The 23,741-nt window shown below is 47.7% G+C and overlaps 10 protein-coding genes across 10 annotated transcripts; 2 read left to right on the top strand and 8 right to left on the bottom strand.

The window, feature by feature from the left end:
* Positions 1-958: 958 nt before the first annotated feature.
* V1508DRAFT_335885 (OPT oligopeptide transporter protein-domain-containing protein) lies at positions 959-1,591 on the bottom strand (the record flags this gene model as incomplete). Its single annotated transcript, XM_066936656.1, has 1 exon — positions 959-1,591. A coding segment is annotated over one exon (633 nt), but the record flags the coding sequence as incomplete, so codon positions are not given.
* Positions 1,592-4,184: 2,593 nt separating this feature from the next.
* On the bottom strand, positions 4,185-5,251 carry V1508DRAFT_271169 (uncharacterized protein). Its single transcript, XM_066936486.1, has one exon. The coding sequence runs from the start codon at positions 5,093-5,095 to the stop codon at positions 4,331-4,333; it is 765 nt and encodes a 254-aa protein (XP_066793313.1). The 5' UTR covers positions 5,096-5,251; the 3' UTR covers positions 4,185-4,330.
* A 2,411-nt stretch (positions 5,252-7,662) lies between these two features.
* V1508DRAFT_271202 (uncharacterized protein) lies at positions 7,663-9,000 on the bottom strand. Its single transcript, XM_066936487.1, has one exon. It carries the CDS (start codon positions 8,721-8,723, stop codon positions 7,947-7,949), a length of 777 nt encoding a protein of 258 aa, XP_066793314.1. The 5' UTR covers positions 8,724-9,000; the 3' UTR covers positions 7,663-7,946.
* On the bottom strand, positions 8,840-10,293 carry V1508DRAFT_399939 (kinase-like domain-containing protein; the record flags this gene model as incomplete). Its single annotated transcript, XM_066938294.1, has 3 exons — positions 8,840-9,766; positions 10,102-10,209; positions 10,267-10,293. 3 exons carry the CDS (start codon positions 10,291-10,293, stop codon positions 8,840-8,842), a joined length of 1,062 nt encoding a protein of 353 aa, XP_066793315.1.
* A 2,300-nt stretch (positions 10,294-12,593) lies between these two features.
* On the bottom strand, positions 12,594-14,400 carry V1508DRAFT_271144 (general substrate transporter). The gene is made up of 2 exons (XM_066936485.1): positions 13,966-14,400; positions 12,594-13,912 (listed from the first exon to the last, which is right to left on the bottom strand). Exons 1-2 carry the CDS (start codon positions 14,181-14,183, stop codon positions 12,625-12,627), a joined length of 1,506 nt encoding a protein of 501 aa, XP_066793316.1. The 5' UTR covers positions 14,184-14,400; the 3' UTR covers positions 12,594-12,624.
* A 1,024-nt stretch (positions 14,401-15,424) lies between these two features.
* V1508DRAFT_425049 (uncharacterized protein) lies at positions 15,425-15,908 on the top strand. The gene has a single exon (XM_066941376.1). It carries the CDS (start codon positions 15,458-15,460, stop codon positions 15,710-15,712), a length of 255 nt encoding a protein of 84 aa, XP_066793317.1. The 5' UTR covers positions 15,425-15,457; the 3' UTR covers positions 15,713-15,908.
* Positions 15,909-16,105: 197 nt separating this feature from the next.
* V1508DRAFT_323621 (zinc-binding loop region of homing endonuclease) lies at positions 16,106-16,388 on the top strand (the record flags this gene model as incomplete). The annotated part of the gene is given in 2 exon segments (XM_066936610.1): positions 16,106-16,234; positions 16,251-16,388. Coding segments are annotated over 2 exon segments (267 nt in total), but the record flags the coding sequence as incomplete, so codon positions are not given.
* A 28-nt stretch (positions 16,389-16,416) lies between these two features.
* V1508DRAFT_434938 (OPT oligopeptide transporter protein-domain-containing protein) lies at positions 16,417-17,377 on the bottom strand (the record flags this gene model as incomplete). Its single annotated transcript, XM_066942049.1, is given in 2 exon segments — positions 16,417-16,884; positions 16,904-17,377. 2 exon segments carry the CDS (start codon positions 17,375-17,377, stop codon positions 16,417-16,419), a joined length of 942 nt encoding a protein of 313 aa, XP_066793319.1.
* Positions 17,378-19,043: 1,666 nt separating this feature from the next.
* Positions 19,044-20,808, bottom strand: V1508DRAFT_271364 (uncharacterized protein). The gene is made up of 3 exons (XM_066936488.1): positions 20,191-20,808; positions 19,528-20,128; positions 19,044-19,468 (listed from the first exon to the last, which is right to left on the bottom strand). The coding sequence occupies exons 1-3, from the start codon at positions 20,379-20,381 to the stop codon at positions 19,229-19,231; spliced, it is 1,032 nt and encodes a 343-aa protein (XP_066793320.1). The 5' UTR covers positions 20,382-20,808; the 3' UTR covers positions 19,044-19,228.
* A 1,080-nt stretch (positions 20,809-21,888) lies between these two features.
* V1508DRAFT_399943 (uncharacterized protein) lies at positions 21,889-23,282 on the bottom strand (the record flags this gene model as incomplete). Its single annotated transcript, XM_066938295.1, has 5 exons — positions 21,889-22,177; positions 22,283-22,628; positions 22,687-22,939; positions 22,989-23,157; positions 23,212-23,282. 5 exons carry the CDS (start codon positions 23,280-23,282, stop codon positions 21,889-21,891), a joined length of 1,128 nt encoding a protein of 375 aa, XP_066793321.1.
* Positions 23,283-23,741: the final 459 nt, after the last annotated feature.

Raw genomic sequence — 23,741 nt, forward strand, 5'->3', positions numbered from 1 at the left:
GGAAGCTGGGATTGCTAAGTAATCCCTAGCCGCAGTGGCCATCTACCATTTGTCACCTTGATGATTACACCACCAATTACGTGGAGCTTGGATCATTTGTGTCATTAGCACTGAATTACCGGACAGTCAAAGTACATGTCAGTATCTGAGATAGAACAACAAGTCTGATCTCGTGTGCAGTTTCCAACATCTTCGATGATTCTGTTCGCGGCAGAAACTTGTAAAGGAATTGGCAATGCCGGCCCTGCAACAGTCACTTGGGTACTGTTAATGCAGATTCTGGCGAATGGCTTGTATATCAGTCTACCAGAATTATTATCCTCTCTTAATTACTCCAAGGTCAGTTTCGCCGGACAAGAGCAGTATAGGTTCCATGTCAGTTCGACTCAATCTTCGATTGCTGCTTCGTCATCGCTCCCATCATTGAGGCCTCTGTAGTCGAGGCGCTTATATCAAGTTGACATCCTCTCGAAGGGAGGCATTGTGGCAAGATGAAAAGGGTGTTAATTGTTAAGTTAGCATTTGGGATCATAGTACTACAAATATCTAAAAATATTTGTGTTCAAGGTACAAACCCTCTAAGTTATTAACTAGACATTTAATTATCGGCAGAGCTAAGTACGACCGATGCCGATTGCGATATCGTATCGCCAACAGCCCTATCTCTGCCATATGCACTCTACTGTTACCATCCCACTGGCGCCGCCGACAAATGTATCTAATGATTCTCCAGGTCAGTTTTCGCGTGTTGGCACCCTGAAACATACTCATCTTTATGGTTTCGGCTCCGTTGTTATGCTCGATTGTGTAAAGGAATGTAATCAATCATGCTTAATCTCAATTAATTTTACATGACGAGATAAGCCGCATTAATGACTCAAAACCAAAAGTATCAACATAGCATTGCTGTAAGTAAAAATTTTGAACAAAAGTATGCCACATAATCAGCCAATCGTTCCCAGCTACCTTCACGCAAGCCAAAATATCCACTCGCGGGAATTGCTTTCAATGTAGCAGTTCCTGCCGTCGATGCCTGCTCCGACACCGTATTTCCCCACCACATTAGCGGCTTCGGATGATACTGTAAAGCCAAGACGATCAAAATGCCGCCGAATGCTACTCCAGCGGTCAAAGCACACGATAGGATATAGTTATACTTGGCCCACCAAGCTAAATACCTGCGGCGCACGTATGCCGACACATAAAACCCTGGAGTACTACGCAAGATTATACTGCGCTCCCCGACGTTGGAAGCCACCCAAAAAAACAGAACAGGGTGGAAGTAGCGAATCTGATTCGGGAAGTATTTCCTTATAACAAAGCAAGGAAATGCGAGGATCGCGCCAATCAAGAATGCATACTTCATCGTAGGATATAAAAAGTCTAGTGTCCGACGTGGACCTACGACACCCATCAGCAAGGTGTCCGCATACAGCTCGTGAGCAAAAGGACAGGTGAATCTAGCAGAATTAGTCATGCTGCAAAAGTCAGGCAATCCTTTCACCAGATACTGCATAGCACCAGAAGCCACAAATATCTGAACAATGGAGGCAATAACTTGAGCACGGAAGACTGCGCGTCGCGGAATCTTAGCGCAAGAATTCAAACCCGTTGATAACATCCCAAATGTTTCCATAAGAGCCGGCATATCCCGTCCTTCGCTTTCTGATCAGGCCATCGCCTTCCAGAGTCTTGACTGCATCTTCGTAATACCCGAGAATTATTGTAAAATGCTGGAGGACAGACCAATCGTTGGCAGTAAGTTTATTCTCGCTTCTGAGGATTCGGGGGCAAACTGCCGACTTCTTCAACTGGCCAGTTCTTTTCGATGTATTCTCCTTCTCCCATTGACTTCGGTACTTCGTGACCAGCATTTGGAAATAAATTCGAAGCTTCAAAGCACGGCGGATCTATAAAGCCAACGGGTGTCATTATCAAGGACTACCGAGAGCGGCTTTTTCAAGCGCATTTTCGGATCGTCAAACCCTGATATATCATACTGCTGGAGTTCCTTCAACAACGATGTTAGCCTGTCTGCTCGATGAATGTCAAGGACAAAGTATGAAGCTTTCCGACTGGTCCTTTCTGTCGCTAAAGTTCGTATTCGGCTTCAGAAAGCGCTTCTGCGCATGAGAGTTGGTCTTCGAACGCGTCCGTATTGTTACCGAATAGCAGCGCTTTCGCAGATAAATTGACGGTATGTCTTTGAGCGCCATCGAAGCCGAGCTCTGTGCCAATAACATCAAGTGCAGCATCGTTGGTGCTAGCATTGTCAAGTGTAAAATACGCAATTTTGTCCCTAATGCCAAAGACTTCTAAGACCTGGAGGACCTCCTCTGCAATGCAAGTCCCCAAATGTCTTCCAGTTTCAGGTAATCCCAGAATGGTTTTTGTGTGGCTTGCTGTTTTCATCCCTGAAGAAGCAAGCGATGGCATACAGAGATTGTCGATTAGGTGCCCTCCATCCATCAAAGGCAACGTGTATTAACCCGGGGCTTTCCTGAAGAGTTTCGATAACGCGTGCCTTATATTTCTCGAACTCGGAGTTGATCAGCGTGCGGACTGTAGTATCAGATATATGTGCGTCTGTAATCCGAACTGCTGGGTTCAAATAGTCAAAGATCTCGCAGTCTCTCGTGCTCGGCAACACTAAAAAGTTGATTCGTATCTACTATCCAGTCGATCAGGAGCCGTTGGAAGCGGTTTCGATCGAACCCACGTATGATCGAGTTGGCAATTGCCTGCTCCTGAGGCTTCGATGGATCGAGCTTAAAAGTATCCACAATCGATCTCAGTCGCTTGCTCCCTGGCTTGTTCTCAGCCTTTTGTTGTAACCCTGACTTCGTTTTGTTCTCCGGCGCAGATATTCGATGATCTTTATGTAGATGGTTTAAGGCATTCTGAAGGCCGACAGACACGAAGTAGGTTTGGGATCGTTCTTTTGAATGCACCGCTTGCAAACCCATCTGCGCTCGTCGTGGCGTTGTATGTCGTACTCATATTCCCAAGCCCTCGAGTGATTATCTTATTTCTTTCTGACCACACCCAGCCCGAAAAATGGCGCCAAAGGTGTGTCTCAAAAATGATCCGAATCAGGGAGCAGAGTTGAGGACGCAGTTGATGCAGTCGATGAGGATACAGAAGAATTGGGCGACAAAAGTTCTGCGAGTTCGGTGTCATCTGAGAGATCGTCGACATAGATTGGAACTGGTTCGGGGGAGCTCGACGCACTCATAATCACGAAGAAGATCGGCCGAACGTTATTATAGTAGGCCTGAAAATGAAGTTACAAGATGGATATGGAATGGTGGTGGCCGTAAGAGCGAATTAGGACCATGGATTAATGGACGCGTGGCGCGGTGACGCGGTGACGCGGTGACGCGTTAGCAGAATATTTACGTGTTAACTGAACCCTGAGACCCTACATGCGGATAGGGATATATACGACCATTACTAACCAACGATCCTACTGTGGGCCTACCATCAACATTTAAGATCCCCAATTTTACCAGCTTCAGAGGGCCTTATCTAATCGCGAACAAATACACTGAATACACTAGATCCACGTACACTGGACTTTCAAATGTATGTAGTAGATTAGTCAGAAACGCTCTGGTGTAGATTATTTAATTTAGTGTAATACACTATGTGTATCAACTCGTGTAAGTCGTGTAGTTGCTTGGGTCCCCGGTCTCTATACTTCTTCTTTATTAGTCTCGCCCACAGTCCTTTTTTGTTAGCAGAATACCATCAGCAGCGTCGGAGGCGTCTGGGATAGCATTATTGTCACGTTCGGTCTTGTTTTCTCATTTACGCGCGCTTGAGAATTGAATTGTTTATTCATCGCGAATGCGGCTCCAGCGGTGAGTCCGCAACAGGTTGCAAATATAACACGCTCGAACGCGTCGCCAACACGCTGCTGGAGCCTGATCTCACATCTACTATCGCAGAAGAGGATACACAGCATTCTTTTACGAAACCCTACACATGACATCTTACAGATCATGCAGAAGTCCTCGCAATCCCGAAAGACATAGTCATAATCAAGTTGCCGACAAGTGCTGTTGATATAACAACTAAGATTTTAGAATGAGCAGGTTAGCTGCGACCGCAGCGGCGTAGCACAGATCGGACAGAAGAATTAGAAATGTCTGACACATGCGGCGCAAATCAATTTGAGAATATAGAGCTCCACACATTTCGATAACTGATCTGTTCGCGCGCTCAGGGACTTGCTTGAATCTCCTCGAGAGTGTGAAATGAATAACTTCATTGTCACACCTGCTCCGTGACTTAGATGGCTCACATGCTGCCGTAGATAGGGCAAGACTCATTTAATATCTGTCGCGAGTTTGGCACGGTTGGCCGTCCTAACAATATCGTAAAGCGTCATTACCTGGGCCGCAGGGAGTTCGTCTCCTGTTTTGCGCGCTGCAATGGCACGGCTGACAACGTCCGGACAGCCCTGTTGTTGCATGGCCCATTTGGCCCCGTCCAATTTAGAAGAAAATTCGCATGTGACGATGAATCGCCAGCCTCGGCAAGCGTTGAGAACGCTGTTGGCCGAGTTTAGTTCGTTTGCTTGGTGCCAATCGAGCGAATTCGCGATTGCTTCCAAAATCCAGCGTCGGGGGATAGCGCCGAAAGCTTCGGTCGTATCAGGGCCGTGCAGGTTGCGGCCAAGTTCGCGCCCCATAGCAATATCGAGCAAAAACCAGTGGCTTGACTCGTTAGCGGGATCAAGGCTGATATGATCAGGTTGGTGAAGTCCTGTGTTCAAATTAAGTTCGAAACGAGGGTGACGGCTGGCCGGATACACAGCGCTTTGAGAGTAGACCACAAACTCGAGTTTGGTAGCCGGGCAAGGCAAGGCACCCTGGTTCAAGCGGCATATGACTGCCTGCTTATCAACGGTGTCAAGCGGATCCTTCACTATAGCCTGCACGTCAAGGTCGCTGAGGCCAGACTCGTAGGCGTCATAACTCGCTGAACCAAATAGATACACCCCGACGAGCTGGTCTTTCAGGTAATCAGTGAGACGCTTGACCATTTCCTCAAGATAAGCTTCCACCTCTTCTGGCAGGTTATTGTCCATTGTTGTCTCTATTCTTGTTTATCGTTGCCAGACCTGTAAGTATTTGCGCAGAATCTTTATTGTTAAAAGCAGACCCAAATTCGGGTTGGCAACAGTGCAATCGTTTATAATAGAGCGGGAAAGTTATTTCCGACCAATGCATGTTATTTATAGAATGGATTTTCTGGGCGGCGACTAAGCAAAGCGAAATATACATGCAACGCTGCAATTTGCGGCCCATTCTCGGGAAAACATCGGCAATATCGTATTAAAGAACCCCATTCGTGCGGCTCACAGGAGGAGCGCACACGCACATTGCGGAGAGACTAGCTATGCTTTCGGAGCTACTTAAAAAGGCCGAGGCCGCAGTCGGCTTCGCGGAGTCGCGGGACTTTAGGCCTAACCGAAAACAGGGAGCAAGAATGTCCGTCACCAAGTTCCTAGATACTGCGTGCATCATGCACTCACCCAAAGCCCTGCAGGCACAGATCAGACGAGATTATGTTATAGGGGCTATTGATCATCCTCCGATCCTCGCCTTGGCCGACTATCAATAGGTTGGTTTTGTGGCGACTGTCGCCTATTTTATTGCCCAGTTAGCGATATCGCATTGCCCATGCTTATTATCTACAACACGATTGGATAGCTCGGGAGAATTTTGTAACCATATTCGCGTGGATTAAAGACATACCTGCAGTCGGTTCCCTCGATCTTGTTCTATCTTTCTGACAATGAGTATCAGGTTTGTCTAACTGTCACATCGGCTTGTTCACTGCTGGCACAGTCCACCATGGGTGTTAATATTTGAGGTTAGTGGGAAAGTTAGAATATGGGCTCCAAACGCCAACCATTTACGGCGTATATTCATCTGTCTTGCCGACACGCTTACGGTCTTGCCTGCCAGCAAATCTATCATATTCGTCGATGATAGTTTACTGGAAGAGCCTATCTCCCCATTCACTATAGAAGTAACCTCAAGTTTCAGGGCCCTGAAACGGGGGCGAAGGGGCGAAGTCCCATAATAATGAGCCGCAAGCTATGTGGCGGACGTCGCTCAGGGTTTAGGGTCAGGGTGTCAGTTTCAGCTGCACGGCTAAACCGCTCATGGACAAAACGGATGATTCGCGTCTTTGTCCTCCATAATTATGCCAGCTTGTAACAGGGTCTGCAGGCTCGAAAGCGCCTTGTCATCGGACTCTATCAGTGTAATCGCCGTATTGTCGACGGCGGGGATCTCATTTGAATCACTCGACGACTGTGAGAGATCGACATCTCAGAGGTAGATCAGTCTTCACTACCAGTGTGGTGCGCCTTTTCGTTCGTGGGGGGAGATATTCCCCCACGGAGGGGATCCACCACCTTTCATGCCACTGGTCATTGGAGATTGGTCCATCCTCGGTTGGGTTAGTGGGGGTCTGGCAAATCTCCACTTTCCTGTCCTGATCTGAGTGAACCGTGTTCCCCCACTTCACAAGACCATGAGCTCTGTTCTTGTGTCTGCTATGTTCTGAGGCGGCCTAATGAAGCTAGTTCATTAGGCGGTAGTTGGTGGGCGAGTGGGGGGTTCTGAGTTAGCTGTCACCTCCGTGGGAGGTGTTATTCGTGTATATATAGACAAGAATAGTCGTGAGACTGGTCGTTATTGAGGTCAGAGTCTCAGCTCCCCTTCCATAATCCACTCCTGGTTCATCATCCATATCTCCACTCATAGCCATCTCTCATAGACGACAATCCTTCCGGCAAAGACATGAACTGGCGGCCTAACGCGAACTGGAATGGCGAACCAAGGAATGCCGCCCAGATGAGAAAATTATTTGTGCGTTTCGGAAAGTCCCGCAGCCGTCTAAGAATAATGACTGATCTATCTCTGTTCGTACGGTGAAATTCTTGTAGAATCGTTAAGTTTGTCGATGTCGTCATAAACCCCGCCAAAATCGAATAGATTTGTTGTTATATAAAGGGAGTGACTATCAACATGACCTTTGGGTCTCGTGTCGCTTCTTGCATCAGAAATTCTCGTAAATAGAATGGATTGCCTTTTATCTTTTCGTATAAAAAATTCACGAGATCAGTAATTTCCGAGGGATCGCGGTGCAATGTAAGCGATACGAACTCCTCAAACGATTGTCGTCCGAGCGCTCGTAGCATAATCTTTGTTAGACGAGGATAATCACTTTCGAGGAAATCATGGTACTGCGGCGCCAAAGGCTCTGACCCTCTGTGTGTGAAGATCAATATCATGTCAACTTTGCAATAAATGATGTTGAGAACCAGTTCGAGGGTTTCGTCATCTGCATTATGCATATCGCCGATCACAGCCGTTATCACGAACACTTCAGACAAGACTCAGAGTGTCGTGACAATGAACGACACAAACAGCATCTTATTACCGGTCGCGTTCTTAAACATATCGTCCTCTGTAAACGACGTCTAATCCGATCCCGTCGGCGGCTGTCGTAAATACTGACTACTGGTGCGACTAGACTGCGATGCTCCGTCAGAAAGATCAAGTACAATTGAGTCAAACCCAACCACGGAGGACGAGGCGTGTGACGCATTGTCATCCTCTCCATGCAGAAGCTCACTCTGACTTTTTGGTTGTGTGTGAGCGCGGTCGATGTCGATAATTGTCTTGAACTCCGGTATGATACTTGCGAGGCGCTGGAAATTGTAGCACTGCATTCCAAGACGAGATCGAAGATTGGTATAAAATGTATGCACGACCTCGACTTTTTCCGATAGAACTTGCCGCAATAGGACAGAAAGAATCTGTCGAAAACCTATGCTGCTGAGTAGTTCAGATCAGAGTAAACCCTTCACTGACCAATAGGTTCAATGGTATTCTGCTAACAAAAGAGGACTGTGGGCGAGACTAATAAAGAAGAAGTATAGAAAGTAACTGGTCTAGAGTGATCCTAGTTCGATATAAACGTGTACTCAAGATTATACAGTTAATAACACACGATTCTCCTATGTACAACTTGGCTAACAGAGGGTCCTTATATATACGACAATACTGAAGCGCTGCTGTATTATACTGAATCGCAGCTTCATCCCAACGAATCGCCGCTTCACTCCCAACTGGGCACGTCCATACAGCAGTGCGGCTCATCCTTGCAGCATTGTACCGCTGTGCGGCTCCGTCTAGGTGCGACAGAATCTCGATTGGCGCCTCGAACGGTCGCCGGGATTTAAGTCTAACAGCGAAATGTGCAAAGTAACCGTACTTCCGAAGTGGTGCCCGCAAGGAGGTAACAAAGATTGTCTTGCCAATACCAGGATAGCCGCGTATGACAATGACCTCTGTCCTGTCCTGTCGATAATTTCGTCTGGAATCCCCATTGCTACTATATGAGTGGCTTGCACGTGAGGACGCCATATCGACTGATGTGATAGAAGCCGATGAACTGCGTGATGATGGAGTCTTTGAGTCGTTCGAAAATGCCAAAGAGTCCGAATGATGGGCCGTGGAATGCAACCGTTTCGAATGAACTGTTGACATGTCGGATGTTGCTTCGGCGCCTGACAAATTTGCGTACAATGTTGACGACCTGATCTGCTCACCATCGCGGCCAATTGTCTCAGTCGGAAGAACGAATATAGATGATACGTCCTTAGTGCCGAGCACAAAATCATCAAGAATATCCATATTCCCATCGCAAGTACGTACAAGTCTTTAAACTTGGAGTAGATCGTGTTTGAGACCGAGTGCTGAGCGATACCGCCGACTTGCTTGTTTGGCTGTCATTTTCTGTATGATGTTGTCTATAACCGAAGGTATATCTGGTCGGTATGACTCGATGGATGGGCAGAGGTATTCAGTAGGTCGTGAATCATATCCATCGCGGAGCCATAGAAAGGTAGGTGGCTTGTCAGGACCGAGAAGAAGACAATGCCCAGCGAATAGATATCAGTTCGGTGGTCGACGCAGCTTGACGCTCGCCCGGTTTGCTCCGGTGACAAGTATACGTACTTGTAATCCAAGGTGGAATTATCAACAATGTCTTGGATCGTGCTATCTGCGAGACTGGTCTGGACGATGCGAGTGCTGCTGCCAAATTGCATAATCTTTACTGTTCGTGTGTTGGCGTTGTAAAAGAAAGCGTCGTCTCTGACTTCGCCATGCACTATATTGTGCGATTGATGCAGGAGCTCGAGGGATTCGCACGCACCGATCGCAAACTCAAGAAATTGCGGGAGAGTCATGATGCGTTTTTGTATTGTTGAGTCTAAGTTGTCATCGACGTCGCCGTTCTGCTCGTCGCCGTATTCATGGTTGGTCATGAACGAAGAGAACTCGGCCAGGGAATACTCGCCGAGATACTCGAATATCGACACAACTGCTTTTGTCTTCTGGAGATGGAAGAACTCGAAGGCGCGGATGATACGGGCAGAGGTGGGGTCGAGCTTCATCATGTGCCGGACGATAGCAAACTCTTGCTCAAGGCGAAGGGAGCGCTCGGAAGGCGATATCCGCGCGAGGATGGGCGTTTCGGTGACAGTGACGTGCTTTCCGAGGACATGCCAGGATTCGTACGAGGTAATGTGAGCTGATTCCAGATCGAAGAAGTAGTTAGGCAGACTGCACAGCTCGTCGACGAGGTCTGGGGGGGAGAATGCACGGGGAACGCATTGTGCCGACCGCAGACCGACAATGGGCCAAACTGTCTTGACGAGGACGAGATTGACAGTCTGTGACTAGCAGCAAGATGCGAGCTATTGGCAGGCCAAGCAGCAGACAACTGACCTCGATAAGCGAATAACGGCAAAGGTTGAGTCCGCTATCAGCAATGTTGGCTTCAGTAAGAGAGCCAAATGCCGACGATCGTGTCTAACGGCGACCAAAATACGGGATTTACATGTTGTTTAAAGATTATGGGTATCCGTGTTAACGTACCCAAAATATTGCAGGTACAAACACCTCGCAAGTCACGCACCTACCGGATGCAGACGGCAAGCGTTCAGCTCAAAGAATAGTATTTTCTCAAGGCAGACATAAACGCAATTTCATATAATTCATAAATTACGAACTGCTTGGCTACGCCCGACAAGTTACCTGTATGCCCCATGCCATGAGACTCAAGACTCGAGACTCCAGCTTCCGATATTGATCTAAGTTTCAGTTGTCCCTCCTGCTAGGGTCATAATGAGATTGTCCGGGGTTTATATGGGGCAGCAACAACTTCACGTACGCACGTCATGCCACTGACAGAACTCATTTTTCTAGTTTCTAATGTCTCTCGTCCGATTATAAATATCCCCCTCCTGTCCCGCTATCAGTGCTGCCCGCTCCGTCTCAACTATACTACATCTACCCTACTGGCACCAACACTGCCTGCCTTCTTTCCCGCAATCTGACATGGAAACCGTTCGCGAAAAGGGCAAGTTGAAATACGTGGACCTGTATATAGACTCTTATTTGCCGTTTAGATAAGTCTCTAATTCTTTCCCTCTTGTAGGTAGTCCTCTCAATATTCCAAATAAGTAAATGGTGCCCAAACCACTTCGGCAAGAATCAGGCATACACTATGGTTTCCTGGTCTTGAGTCATATCCAACCACAGAGCAAAATTGATCCTGCGCAACTGGTCTGCCGCGGTACGCTAGACACACAAGAGATGTTTGGATGCCGTGGAAAATGAAGGAGGTTGCAAAGACAAGAAAGTCCTGAGAGTGGCGTTCATCAATGAAGAAGTAATTCTTAACATGGCCAAGCCGAGGTTATTAAAGACTCATTACGGGCGCGCCGCCGACCTTCTCAAGGCATATGGTTCCTCACGGGCAGGTACAAAAAAAGAAAGTGTTAAAGATTAAACCCTGGCTCGCCGAATATTTCGCCAGGAGAGCATTGTGATACATCGTGGCACTGGCCCAAGCAAGGGGAAGTATGTGTTTCTTCACGAAATGAAGAACGCTAAATCACCCCCACAAGACCTGAGTAGTGACAGCAGACTTGTTTCTCAAAGGCCAGACTGATCACTACTACCTTTGCGTGCCAATTCGTTTGCAAGTTCCTGAAGGGCCGACTTCCGGCCGACTGATATCTCTGGACCTAGGAGTGCGAACATTCCTAACAAGCTCTACACCAGACGGCGAAGCGGTTGAGCGAGGCAAATATGACATTGGCCACATCTATAGCTGGCTGGACGAGCTGCAGAGAATAAATATAGGCTTAGTCACCAGCTGACGAGTTGCCCAGCAAGTATTCGGCGAAAGTTATCAGCCGCGCAATAGAATTGGGGCGAAAAAAGCTGCGTACAAACTACGACGTCGGATACAAACCTTGGTCAGCGATATGCACTGTCGCATTGGCAAAACATTTGTGCTCGACGTTCAACCTTGTCATCCTACCTTGCTTCCCAGTCCAACAAATGGTATCGCGCAAAGGTCGACAGCGGCTGATCAGGTCAAAGACGGCACCTGGTCGCATTACAGATTCCAATAACGACAAAGCGGGAGAACATAAATCGTGCCAAGTCGTTTTGGTCTAGGAGTCTTCCAAAAAACGAAAAGTTGTCGTGAAACGGCAAAGCTTCGTGTCAGAAAGGCCGCTTCTGAGAAGACTCTCCTTCTGATTTCTTTACCTTCTATCTGAAACCCTGGCATAGAAATCAGTACACTTAGCGCTTTTCTTCCCACCTTTTATTAAGTGTTTTAGTTCCTTTCAGAAAGTTCTACACTTAGCATTTCATCCCCTGATATCGACGTCGGGCGTAGAGTCGCGCAAGCGATGCTCGAAGACCAGTGGTTCGTGAGCTGTAAGCCTCTCGGCCCTGAGGCAACGTACTCCGTACGTGCCGTCTTATGTGTTGCGGGACCGAGAAGGAAACTTACGTGACCTCTCACCCTTATTTCTCGAGTTGAAACCAATTCAAATTGTCAGTGGACAAATATCATCCAAGGTATGTCATTGGCGTGAGTTCCTGATACAGCGTTCTCGGTTGCTGTCATTGCCGCCACATGGTTCACCAGGGTCGCACTCAAGAGAGATAATAAGCGCGTCAGGAGTACGGCGCCGGAGACGGTTGCTTTGTACGCTTACCATGTTTGGTTATCGATCAATCTGCATTAATTTCATGGTATGAATTGTCCGTACTTTGTTTAGCAAACATGGGACAGTATATTTTGGTTGCTTAGAACGAATTGAAGCTGCCCTGTCTCGAATCGAATTATTTAGCAGCATCGTCAAAGCAGTCTGAACCACCTTCCATGACACTCCAAATTTATCAGGCAGCCAACCACACTGTAGCCCCCTGCAGCCACTAGAGCTCTCTCGAATGTTGCAACTTCCCGCAACGCCGCAAAAGTTCCTCCCACGACCTCCGCAACTCGCATACAGGCCCACGTCGACATATAAGATATACGTAAAGGACCTCACCCTGAAGACTGGCAAAAGTACTGTTCTCTATTTAATAAGCAGGCAAGTAGATAATGGTGAAGGAATAATCAAAAGCCTCCGAAGAAGAGATATATTCGCACCCAAGAATTAATGATGTCCATCATCAGTACAAGCTCCTGCTTCAAAAGCTGCACCTGGGAAAGCACTGATATTTAAACCGGTAACATAGATGTTTCAATATCCCGCGCCAGTAAATCAAGTTTGTTAGCTTTCGGTTTGACGCGAATCACCCTCCAGAGCGGCGGGCCGTGCTCAAATACCTCATCCATTTCCTCTAGTGTACGCTGCATCGTCTCAGGCGCAACTATCCAGACGTAGAGGAACGCCGCCAGGTTGAAGCATGCAAAAATGAAGAACATTCGCCAGTTGATGGCGCGGAACATCGGAGGAACGGCCAAGCCCAGGGCGAAATTAATTGCCCAGTTAGCTGCAACAGCCAACGATACTGTTTTCGCACGGACCGTAAGCGGAACGACTTCCGGCGGATAAATCCAGATTATTGGGCCCCAGGTCAAGTTGAAGGAGGCAACGACGAGGTATATAAAAGCACAAATAGCGCGGCTTACTTCTGGCCGATTAATGATAGACCAAGTATATGGCTGGTTTGGTATCGGGTTGGGCTCGCCGAAATGCTTAAGCAGGCTGCCAATTACAGCAAACCAGATGGTCAGAGTGATTGAGCCTATGATAAGAGCGGGTCTCCGGCCGAAGCGATCTGTCCACAGAATGGATGGGATAGTGCTGGTCATACCGATGATATATTGGATAAGCGAGGCAACTCTCACGTCTTTAAAGCCGGCGGACTTGAGCAGGTACGCGATATAGTACATCGCCACGTTTATGCCTGTCAGCTGCCCGAATATCTGGATTGCAATCGCGAGAAAGACACGCTTGCGAAACTTGCGTGAATATAGTGTACGGAACGAGCTAGACACTTCTTCGCGCTCGATGCGGACTTGATCCTCTAGCTCCTTGTATTCCGCTAGCACCAGCGGGTCATTTATGTTGTTGTTTGCGGTGCGCAGAGACGCGAGTACTTGCAGTACCTCCTCCCATCGGTCCCTTTTTGCGAGCCATCGCGGCGAGTACGGGAACCAGAACAGGCCTATATACAAGATGATTGCTGGCACAGTCTGGAGTGCCCATGGCAGTCGGAATGCCGCGGCAGACTGGAGAAAGGAGCAGCCGTACTGGATAAGGTACTGGATCAGAACGCCAGCAGTGATGGCGAATTGTTGAAAAGACACGACGCGTCCGCGTATTGTACGCGGTGCCAGCTCGGACTGGTAAATGGGTACAAGGGAAGATGTCAGACCGATGCAGAGACCGGCTATTAGTCGTCCCGCAATCAACATGGCAACGCCGTTCGAGGACGATTGCAATATAGCGCCGATGCACCACAGAATCGTGGCATATTGGATTGCGATCTTGCGGGATACTCTGACCCAGTCTAGTTAGCTTCTTGCAAACTAAATGGAACCCACAGTACTTACCTATCGCCGAGAACGCTAGCTGATATCGAACCCAGAAACGATCCCCCGGCCATTGCACTTGTTATGGCGCCCTGCAACACTCCCAGTGGATTGTTGTACATATTCTGGTACTGCGTAGTTCCAATAATGCCTGACATTGACGAAATATCAAAACCGAACAGCATGCCGCTGAGCGCCACGAATGATGTGATCGTGTAAACATTTAGAAAACGTACCATTTCGGAATCCTACATTGCGCATATTTCTGGGAATTAGATGGACGACGAAATGTCATGCTCCTTGTTCTCGAGTGCGGTAATACTAGCTGCCCGTATTGACGTGGACAAAGGACCCTTGCGAGAAGTCTATGGACGATCGATCACACGCCTCGCCGCGCGCGCGACAGCCTTCAAATGTTAACTCTAAATGCAACACAATGCTTCGCTAGAGCTAGACTAGACGGGTTTCGTACCAAGAGAATGGCCGACGGCGCGCATCCTTAAGCAGCTTATCGGCTCATTCAACTCTAACCTGCTGCATTAACCCGTACCGGAAGAGAATGAGAGGTTTGCCCCACATTTCTCTCATAGGCTTTTAGTCTCACCAAATGAATGTAACCTGTATCTTCCCAATTCGTCGTTATAATGCATTTCCCATTTTCGCCTACGTGATACTGATGGGCAGGCAAGATTAAAATCCCACAGCTGTATTCTGCATCAGAATAGCCGACATCTAGGACGCCTCATATTTAGTCAAGGGCGGAATCGGCATTTCGCTGACACGTAACGGATCTCGGAGTGTTGTCTTCCGCCTGACAATTAAATATTATTGACTCTCCTCTTCGGTCAACACCCCAAACAAACTAGTGCAATCAAAAATAAAAAAAACTCGTTTGAACTTTGACGCTCGGATCTGCATGCCCATGTGCCTGGTGACTGCTCGCCCCGGGTAAAGCAGCATGACTGTATCTCCCTAACCCACATAGTCAATGCACGTTCGTTATTAAGGAATGCGAAGCTCAAACCCTTTGGTATTTAGTACGAATAAGATCCAGTAATCAGTATCGCGATTTACAATTGCATTGCGTAATTCTTTTCGTGACCTTCAATTCAGTCCACGAATATGATTTCATAGGTTCTTTGGCGGGGCAAGGGATTTCCGTGAAAATTGGGCCTAAATAACATCTAACTCATGTGACCCGATTTTTGAGAGGGAGGATTTACTAAGGTTCTTTGGTCTTGCGAATTTTACAGTTTTGGAGGAGTCGGTAAGGAAGACCTTCCTAAATAGTTCGACACAAGACCCTTGGGCTAACGCTGTCGTACCTTTGTCTCTGGACTTGGTACCACTTTGCGCTAACGTGTTCGTCAAGCGAGTCGATCGCTCAAACCCACCATCAAACTCTTATCACCATCTGGAAAATAACACGCCGAACTGGCAGCAACCACATATCCTGATCCAGATAGCGACACTTGATGCTACTGCCGACAAGTATGACGTGATCAGGCCTACAATGGCGCAGGAGCTCATTGACCGATATCGCGGCGACACTACAGAGCTTGGATGCTGGCAGTCCAAGCTGAAAGCGCACAACCGGAGTGGGTCCAGGATCATTCTAAAGAAACTTCCCGTCCGTCCTTCGTTGCACCAGGTTGCCCTTATTGCAGCTAATCGACTTGATGAACTGAAAAAACTCTGGGTAAGAGGGGTAACTATGCAGTCACACAGCTCTGCCACAATAAGCTGTGCATCAATCCTGAACATATAATCGTCGAGTCACGATCCAAACAATCATAAACGGATGGCTTATATAGGAAAGACTGCAGTTGTTCGCGACGGAGTCACCGACCACCCATGTCCACACGGTAGCGTCGAGAAAATGCGCACGTGTATTTTACCTGTAAACCCTGAAGAGTGAGATGCATCAACAGAACCAACTCCAGCTCCAGATCTGGATGATGAAGCGACAAGACACCGATGCTACTGCGGGCAAGCTCGACCAGATTACGCCCATAATGGCGCAGAAGCTAGTTGATAAATATCGTGCCATCACTACCGATTTCGGATGTTGGGAGTCCGACTTAGAAAAGACGGTAGGTTGGGTCGCGTTCGGCTAGCGCAACTTTACAAATCACTTAGCGCCCGTCCTTATTTGCATCAGCTTGCAGTTATCGCAACCAATCGAGGGGATGAACTGAAGACGACACTGGATAGGTCGAGTAGGTCCCGCTTTGAAGTCTCGCACCTCTGCCATAACGGCAAGTGCTTTAATCCGGCACATTTAATCAGGGTTCAGAACCCTGGAGTCGACGACAAATAATTTGAGACGCACAAGTTGCAATGGACACAAGGTGATAACTTATGGCAACTTCACGTATCACCCGTGCACACATTATGGAGTTGAGAAAATGCGGAAATGCATTTTACCTACATTGCGGCTAGAAGCTGGCCATCACGAATACGAAAAATGATTCAGAGACGGATCCCAGTAGTGCACGACTCAAAGCAATGGATGGCGTTGAACCGTGAAGTAGTAGTTGGATAATATTTCATTGCGAGACAACTGACAATGACAGAGATCGCAAGGATTATAAGAAACCACCAATCAGGGACTTCTTTGTACTCTCGCATCATGACCGAAATGAAATCCTTATAGCTCTCGTAGTTGGACACTTTAGGATCTTTCAGGCTCCTGTAAAATCCAACTACGGCTTCCTTAACGGTTCTCCACTCGCTCAGAAACACGTAAGCAAAGCCAAAAGTATAAACCGCGTACGATGCGCCCTGATACATGAGCTGACCAGCTGAAATGTAAGGTGGTGAGTAGGATCGGTACATTTCCTCGTTGAATTTGCCATCAACAAGAACTTTGGATACATTATATGCCTTTCTAAATCTATCATAGACGTTGCTAGTATTAGGAGGCATATAAGCTGAATACTTGTAGTTGGTGTAATACATCAACAAAAGAGTAATAGCGATTAGCAACGGTGTAAAATGGAACTACCAACGGCGCCGACCCGCCAACGACAGACCAGTCAAAAGTTGAAATGGGATTAACTCCCAACCCGATGTAAGAACCCGTAATGAATGCTAAGTGCTTGTTTTGCGGAGCAATCTCCGTCATCCAGTTGAAAGAGCTCAACGATGTAAATAGGTAGTCTGGAATAAAAAAATAGACGAGAGTACCCCACATCACAATCCAGAAAAGTTTGTACTTGCTAATTGTCCAGTTGTTGATTTTCTTTTTGGTGTCGGGCAATAGCAATGTTCTGTTAAGCTGCAATGTCGGAAGAATTGTCGGCCAGACCGCTTTGAACGCCCATCGTCTGAGAACACCAGCCAATCCGAGGGCAAAAAACTGGCAGCAGAAACACATCAAGACTATAAAGCCGTAGTTGATCCAAGTCTGACCGTAGAACATTGAGAGCATTATTGTAGGGCTGTAATAATTGAAATTTGCAGCTTGAGTGCTGACAGTTGCTATAATAGTTGCTAGCATCCCCTATAGAAAAAAATTCAGACCGTACTCTGACGTTTGGTCAGAGCCGCTCTGTTAGCAGTTTGCAGAGCCTCTCCTACCAATTGTGTTAGTCGCGCTGACGGCTCAGCGGAGCGAGTCAGAGAACAAGGTAAATGTCAAAACCCATACAAGGCAAAACAGTTGGGACAGAGTCGCTTGATCGATGTGACTCTGCAGCCGCACAAGACCCTCTACAGTATTTCTACATAGCGAGTTTCTCTGTGACAGTCACTAGACGCGAGTCACTACGATAGTTTACAAGAGCAGCTTGTACCATTTATTACTACTACACATTTGTTGAATCATAGCAACAGAGCAACAGAGCAACAGAGCAAAATGGTAAAAGGCAGGCGGCAGGCCACTATGCCAAATTACGCTTCGCTAGAAGAGCTTGGCGCAGCTTGACCATTCTAGCCCTCTCTAGATTCGCGAGCTGTTTGTCTCTCTTGGCTGCCTCAAGATTGCGGGACTCCGCTACCTATGATGAATGAAACTACCGTTAGTAATTGCGATATAAACTAGAAGTAATATCTTTACTTTCCGCGTGGCTGTGAGAGCCCTATAAGATTGCCGGCAATTTGGGGCCGAAACTTGCACTGATTGCTGTTCTATTCATCGTTATTACCTTTCTAATTCGCGAACCCATAACCCTTTAAACAGTACGATTTTCGACTCCGTCGTCTTCTCTTTGCGATACATCAGAGACTTCTGCATCCGTCGGTTCGCTCTGCCCTTCTCGCAATCGTTCATCTTCTCCATCGCCGTCATCTTCAAGATCATCCACAATGGGAACCTGATACCCCGCGCTCGGATGGTTGCCATTAGGGGCACTACGGTGCACACGTCGGAAGTATCCCGACAAAAATACAACTGATGCCCATTGGCTCTCGGCAAGAGACAGCAGAGGAAATTCTTTCTAGCTCTAAAAGTTCACACATCCGTATTTGGACACCCACAGGAACACGCTTCCACTTCTCATACGAATAAAAATTGGGCTTGCAAAAATGACGGTGTCCTAGCGAAACGATTGTACCATCATCTGCAGACACCGCGGCGGATACGGCCTTTAGATAAAGCCGCTCAGCAAAGCTGTCCAAGTAGCTCTATACCGACAAGTTAGCAGCATCCATTTCATCCGTGCAATGGCTACATTTACGCGAATATCCTGCGCCGCCCTTGTAATATTACGCTCGCGCGATAATCCTAGGTACGTTAAGGTCGCCTTATTGCCGATTTGGCCGGCTCCTTGTGGTCTCGGCACCGCATTCCGTCCCCTGGCTTGTGGGAGAAGTTAAGCATAATCTGCGTTATTAATATGTAATCGCATTTGGTATCATGTAGATTACCGTCTACTGGAAGCCGTATGTAAGATATATTGGAGTCTCCAGGCATAATGGCTGACTTGGCGTTGTTAGTGGAGTTGTTGGGTGTAGTTAGGGAACAGAGCCAGAGAAGGCGGTAGAACAAGTTCGACAACACAATAAACACTTGCGCGCTACCCCATCCGCCGGCGCTTCGCGAGCCGCAAAATAAGCGGCAATACTCACTCAGAATTTACGTCACTCATTATTTTATCATCCTCTTATAAACGCGATCACTAATAGCGAACATTATGCCTGTATTAAATGCGCGTTATATATTGGGATTAGGAGGTGGCAAAGAGTTCATAGCATTATGTACATACGTCGAGTCTAAATTTGCAGGTTTTCCAATCTTTAGTCCTTGCTCATCGTCTTGCTCTCCTCTTCCCCATCCTATTCCTCATCTACCACCACCTTCTCCTCTTCTTCCTCCTCCTTTTCTGATGAACGTCTCAAAGCGATCTAATGCAGTTCCGTACATGGCACCCATAAGTTTTTTGACATAAAGAGTCGCATTAAATGGAATAACTTTGTCTGGAATGTTTGCTGCCAGCCATGCATTATCCGGAAACAAATCACTTATCTTAATTCCAAGCATGGTAGGGAGACCATCACACGTGTGCCCATTTTGAATCAAGTCCTGCAGAGTCCTGTAGGTCAGAAGTAGCCTCACAAAGTTAATCTGATGCTACGACTCACGTATTTAGAAGAAATACTGGTACCGGCTCGCCAGATTTCAATGAAAGCATCCTTCAGCTCCCCCGCCCACTTGTGACTTCGGTACAAAAATAGAGCATGGCAGTTGTTCGAGAAGTTCAAGCGCAACGTCTCACTTAGACTGTTCTTCATTAGAGCAATCGCAGCGTCCACATCTTCGATATCCCTGTACTCAGTAGTAGGATTCTTGAACCGCGGTCCCTCAGTAAGACAGACCAATATAAAGACATTAACACCGTGACCATCGATCCACATGTCCTTGGCTCTACAGAGGCTCGTATAGTCCTCGCTGAACCCGACCTCGACAACCAATGTTACCTGTTCACCATCCGGAGACGTATACCTCACTCCTCCATCTGGCTGCTTCGTGCTCCCCTCAAACGCGCCTCTAAAGCCCCTAGTGGTGGTGGATCCATAAGCCACAATAGTAGATGCTAATTCGTGGCTACTCGTAGTCAGATATTGCGTAGCCTCTCCGTAGATTAGAACAATGAGGTCTAATGCTGCAGATTCATGGATATTACCGGGACACGTCACCACAGTCACCGTCTCGGTGAAACTGTCGTATGACAATGACGGGTACCTATAACAGCGAAAAGCGTCAGCTATTTCTGAACAAGAAAATATGCAGCTCGTATACTATACCGCAGTTCCAGGGACTCTGGATATAATTTGAAAAATACTTTTTCTAGTTGCAAATACTTTGCATGAGGCAGCTGAATATCTAGTCTCTGCTCCGGAGGGTTGCTCTTCAAGAGGTTAAGTGCCCTGATATAGTTCGCATCCATGCCCTTGTCCGGCGCTGAAGAAACATCCTTTGATCCCGTAACTGGCATCGGCGCTGCCCAAGTGAATTTAAGGCTTTTGGCAACTGACTGAGGACTGGCGGGACTGCTGTTACGCGTGAGACCACTAATCACGAGAGATTTTACAGAATCGTGGCCAACCGGTGTTCTCGTGGCTCTTTCCTCTGCATTTCAGCTCGGCTTCCTTTCATTGCGAATGACCGCGGAGGTCAGGATCGGCGCCACGCTGCGTGAGGCTGAGCCCGCTATCGTACCCTCCGCAAACGGCATCCATGACGTAATGGCTGAATCCTGATAATGTGTGGTGATTGAGATAACGAAGGGAACGCGACACAGAGGAAAGATCGCGAGAATTGTTTGAAATCAGACAGCTTGTTTATTTATCTGCGGCACATTTCAAATTGGACCGGCCGCAGCGTCATTCGTGCGATGTTTCTCGTTGTCCCATTAAGTGAACTACAAAACAAAGGTTTTGGTACTTTGTGCAGGTTCAAATAATTTTTAGAGTGCTACATAGGGCCATGCGGCTGGCGACTGGCCTAACCGCAACCAGGAGTTAGGGCAGCATGCCCTACAATGTGCACTGAACTTTTCTGGCCTATTAGGATGCATAACCCTAACCTTCTCGTTCCATAGGTGGCGATAAACCCTATTTACTGCTCATGCCCGACGTACTGTCTGAGGACTCATAGTTGCTTGCATTTATTGAATATGCACATTGTTTCTTGTCTTCTAGTAGATCTACCGTGACGGAAATTCCACGAAGTGATCACTAGATATGAGCAATACATTGAGATGAGAGTGCCTTGCAAATCATGTTGGCCTCATAGAATTTTCCCTCCCGTAACCTGTCACAACTTGTGTCACAACTTAATTCCTTCAACATGATGAGTTAACGGGAAGGTCTGTTACTACTAGCACTGCGTCATTTGACAATGACGATGCGATTGGGTTATACGTCGTCATCACCGGTAGCCAATAACTTACCAGGTTTTGTACATTAATAGGCGCATCGATATTAAACAAACATCTTGATTATCTCGTTACAAAAATTCACTTCTGTCTCTTCCAAGAACTGCAGATCCGATAGTGGGATCGACCGACTCGCACGACGTCGTTCAGGCAGGAATTTGGGAGGCGTCAAGACACTCGCCATATAGGGGTGTACTTGGGATGCAGGCAGTACATAACGTATTTTGCCATGGGGTTTAGCTTGCTGCGGTGTACAATAGCTAGTATAGCTAGTATCACTTCGCGTTCGTATTGCCAGTGAGAAGTTGACTTTCAGCGCGCGTGTGACCATGGTTATTGTACGAACGAGAACAACATTCCTCTATTCGTATTCGCATTCGCGTGATCCACCCCTAGGGACCATTTGTTCGTCGCGGATCAGTCTCTCGAACGATCATAAATAATAGCCGAACTTATAAACCAATCGTTTGGTTGGATTTCAAACCCACAGACGTGAATTGTCATTGAGACTGGTCATCCTCAAGACTAGACTCTCCAATCAATCTGTCAGCGCACATATTCCTCGCTATCTGATTCCGTACACCACTTCTCTCGTTGCGGAGGGATTCGCAACAACGAAGACATCCTCCGCATTGCTCTGTTTGACGAGCTCGTAAGTTTCAAGCACCATATCTGGCCGTACACCTCTGCGAGCGTTGATGACGACGGCGTCCGGGTCGACGCGGTACACTTCGTCGACAATGGCCTGACCGTAGGTAATGATCGGATCCCTGGTGACCACAGTATGCGACAAGGGATTTCGTATAGACTCAATAGTGACAGGCACGGTCAGATGCCCGAACCAGTGGCGACGACTATGCGATTAAATATTGTGGCTATCCGTAAAACGCCGTGTATGGGAGCACCGCGTATCCAGATGCGGGCCGGTTTTTGTTCGATCTGCCTAGATGTCCAGTCACCTGCTTTGGAAACTGAGAGAGAAATCTTTATCGACTGAAGTCTCTGGAATCGTTGCGAATGAGTGCCATTCGAGAAGTGGCCTGGTTGAGATTCTGATTCCCTGGCAGAGAGCAATGGGAGCGTAGTCAAAATGGAGACGGATGGCGTGTGAAGAGAGAATTTCGGGACGAACGTGACGCTTGCGCAGACGTGTCCAGGGGTAGACGATTAGCAGCGTGATAAGCAGAAGAAACCAGAATACGGCCGATTTATACAGGCACACTGCATATGGACGACCCTGAGCCTGAGCTGTCGAGGCCGTCGAAACGAACAACAACGCCCAGAACAAGACTACTGCTGTCCAACCTACGGTGAAGACACTCGAAATAATTATGGTGCCGCACGCGAAATTTCGGATACGCACCGATGGGAATAATAATGAAGACTATCAAGCAGGTGCTCTTGACGACTAGAATAGCAATAACGCGAGGCGTGTTAGTCGAGCTATGCAAGGCGGCGTCTTTCACTGCGAGGGCCCGGTAGATCGCAAACCAGACGACACCGCTAACACCGGCGCCAGAGCGAAGTCCACCGTAGTGGAAGTCCCGAGCAAAGTGGTCCCGAAGCCACAGCGGTGCAGAGCGCACGCCCGCACATAAAAGAAATTGCAAGTTGAGCTGCATTCTCGTCAGATCATGGAAACGCTACACAGGAGGGAGCGCGTACGATATGCTCGTTTCTGACGAAGACGGCGGCGAAAATATTGGCCGCGCAAGTGTTTTGTGCAAGAGCAATATGGTCGTCGAAATCGGTTTGCGAGTGTCGGACAAGAAACCTGAGCCACCGGTAGACGCTTGGCTGCTCGATGTCCTTTTGCGCGCTAAGCCGGTTACTACTGTTCGCAACGCTGTCAGCATTGATTTGCTTGCGTCAATCTCGCAAATCGAACTCGATATCGTTCGTTCCAAACTCGCTGCTGACTAATTTGTCTATGAAATTAAGGTCCTGGTCGTCCACCATGTTGTTACTGTATTTGTTTTTGTTGTTGCCGAGGAGTAACTTACAATTTTTCTTAACCCTGAACCATAATCCTCTAAGGCAATCGGCAACCCAGCTGGTTTACGGTCGTGCACAGAGCTGTTTTTCGTGGGCGAACGGGACTGGAACAAGTTCGACGATGGCCAAACAGCACAGGAAACTACAGAGGTCCTCAGTCGACGAGTGGCACGACAGGTTTGCTCAAGACCGCCGCGGTCTCGCACCAGGCGCTCGCGTTAAATGACTGCGTGATCCAAGACGGCCTCTACGAGGATTATCCGGTGTCGCGTTTGATATATCTCCCGCAGTTTCACGCATTCGCATCGCCGCTTTCTCACGTCGGTCCGGCACGCGGTGACGACGTATGTTTTTGGTCGATTTCGGCTTGAAGACTTCACCCGTGCCGTGCAAGACCACGGGATCACAGAAGCGCCGATGGTG

Source organism: Lipomyces doorenjongii (genome assembly GCF_038497915.1).
Source record: "Lipomyces doorenjongii strain NRRL Y-27504 unplaced genomic scaffold V1508scaffold_76, whole genome shotgun sequence".
Taxonomy (NCBI): Eukaryota; Fungi; Ascomycota; class Lipomycetes; order Lipomycetales; family Lipomycetaceae; genus Lipomyces; species Lipomyces doorenjongii.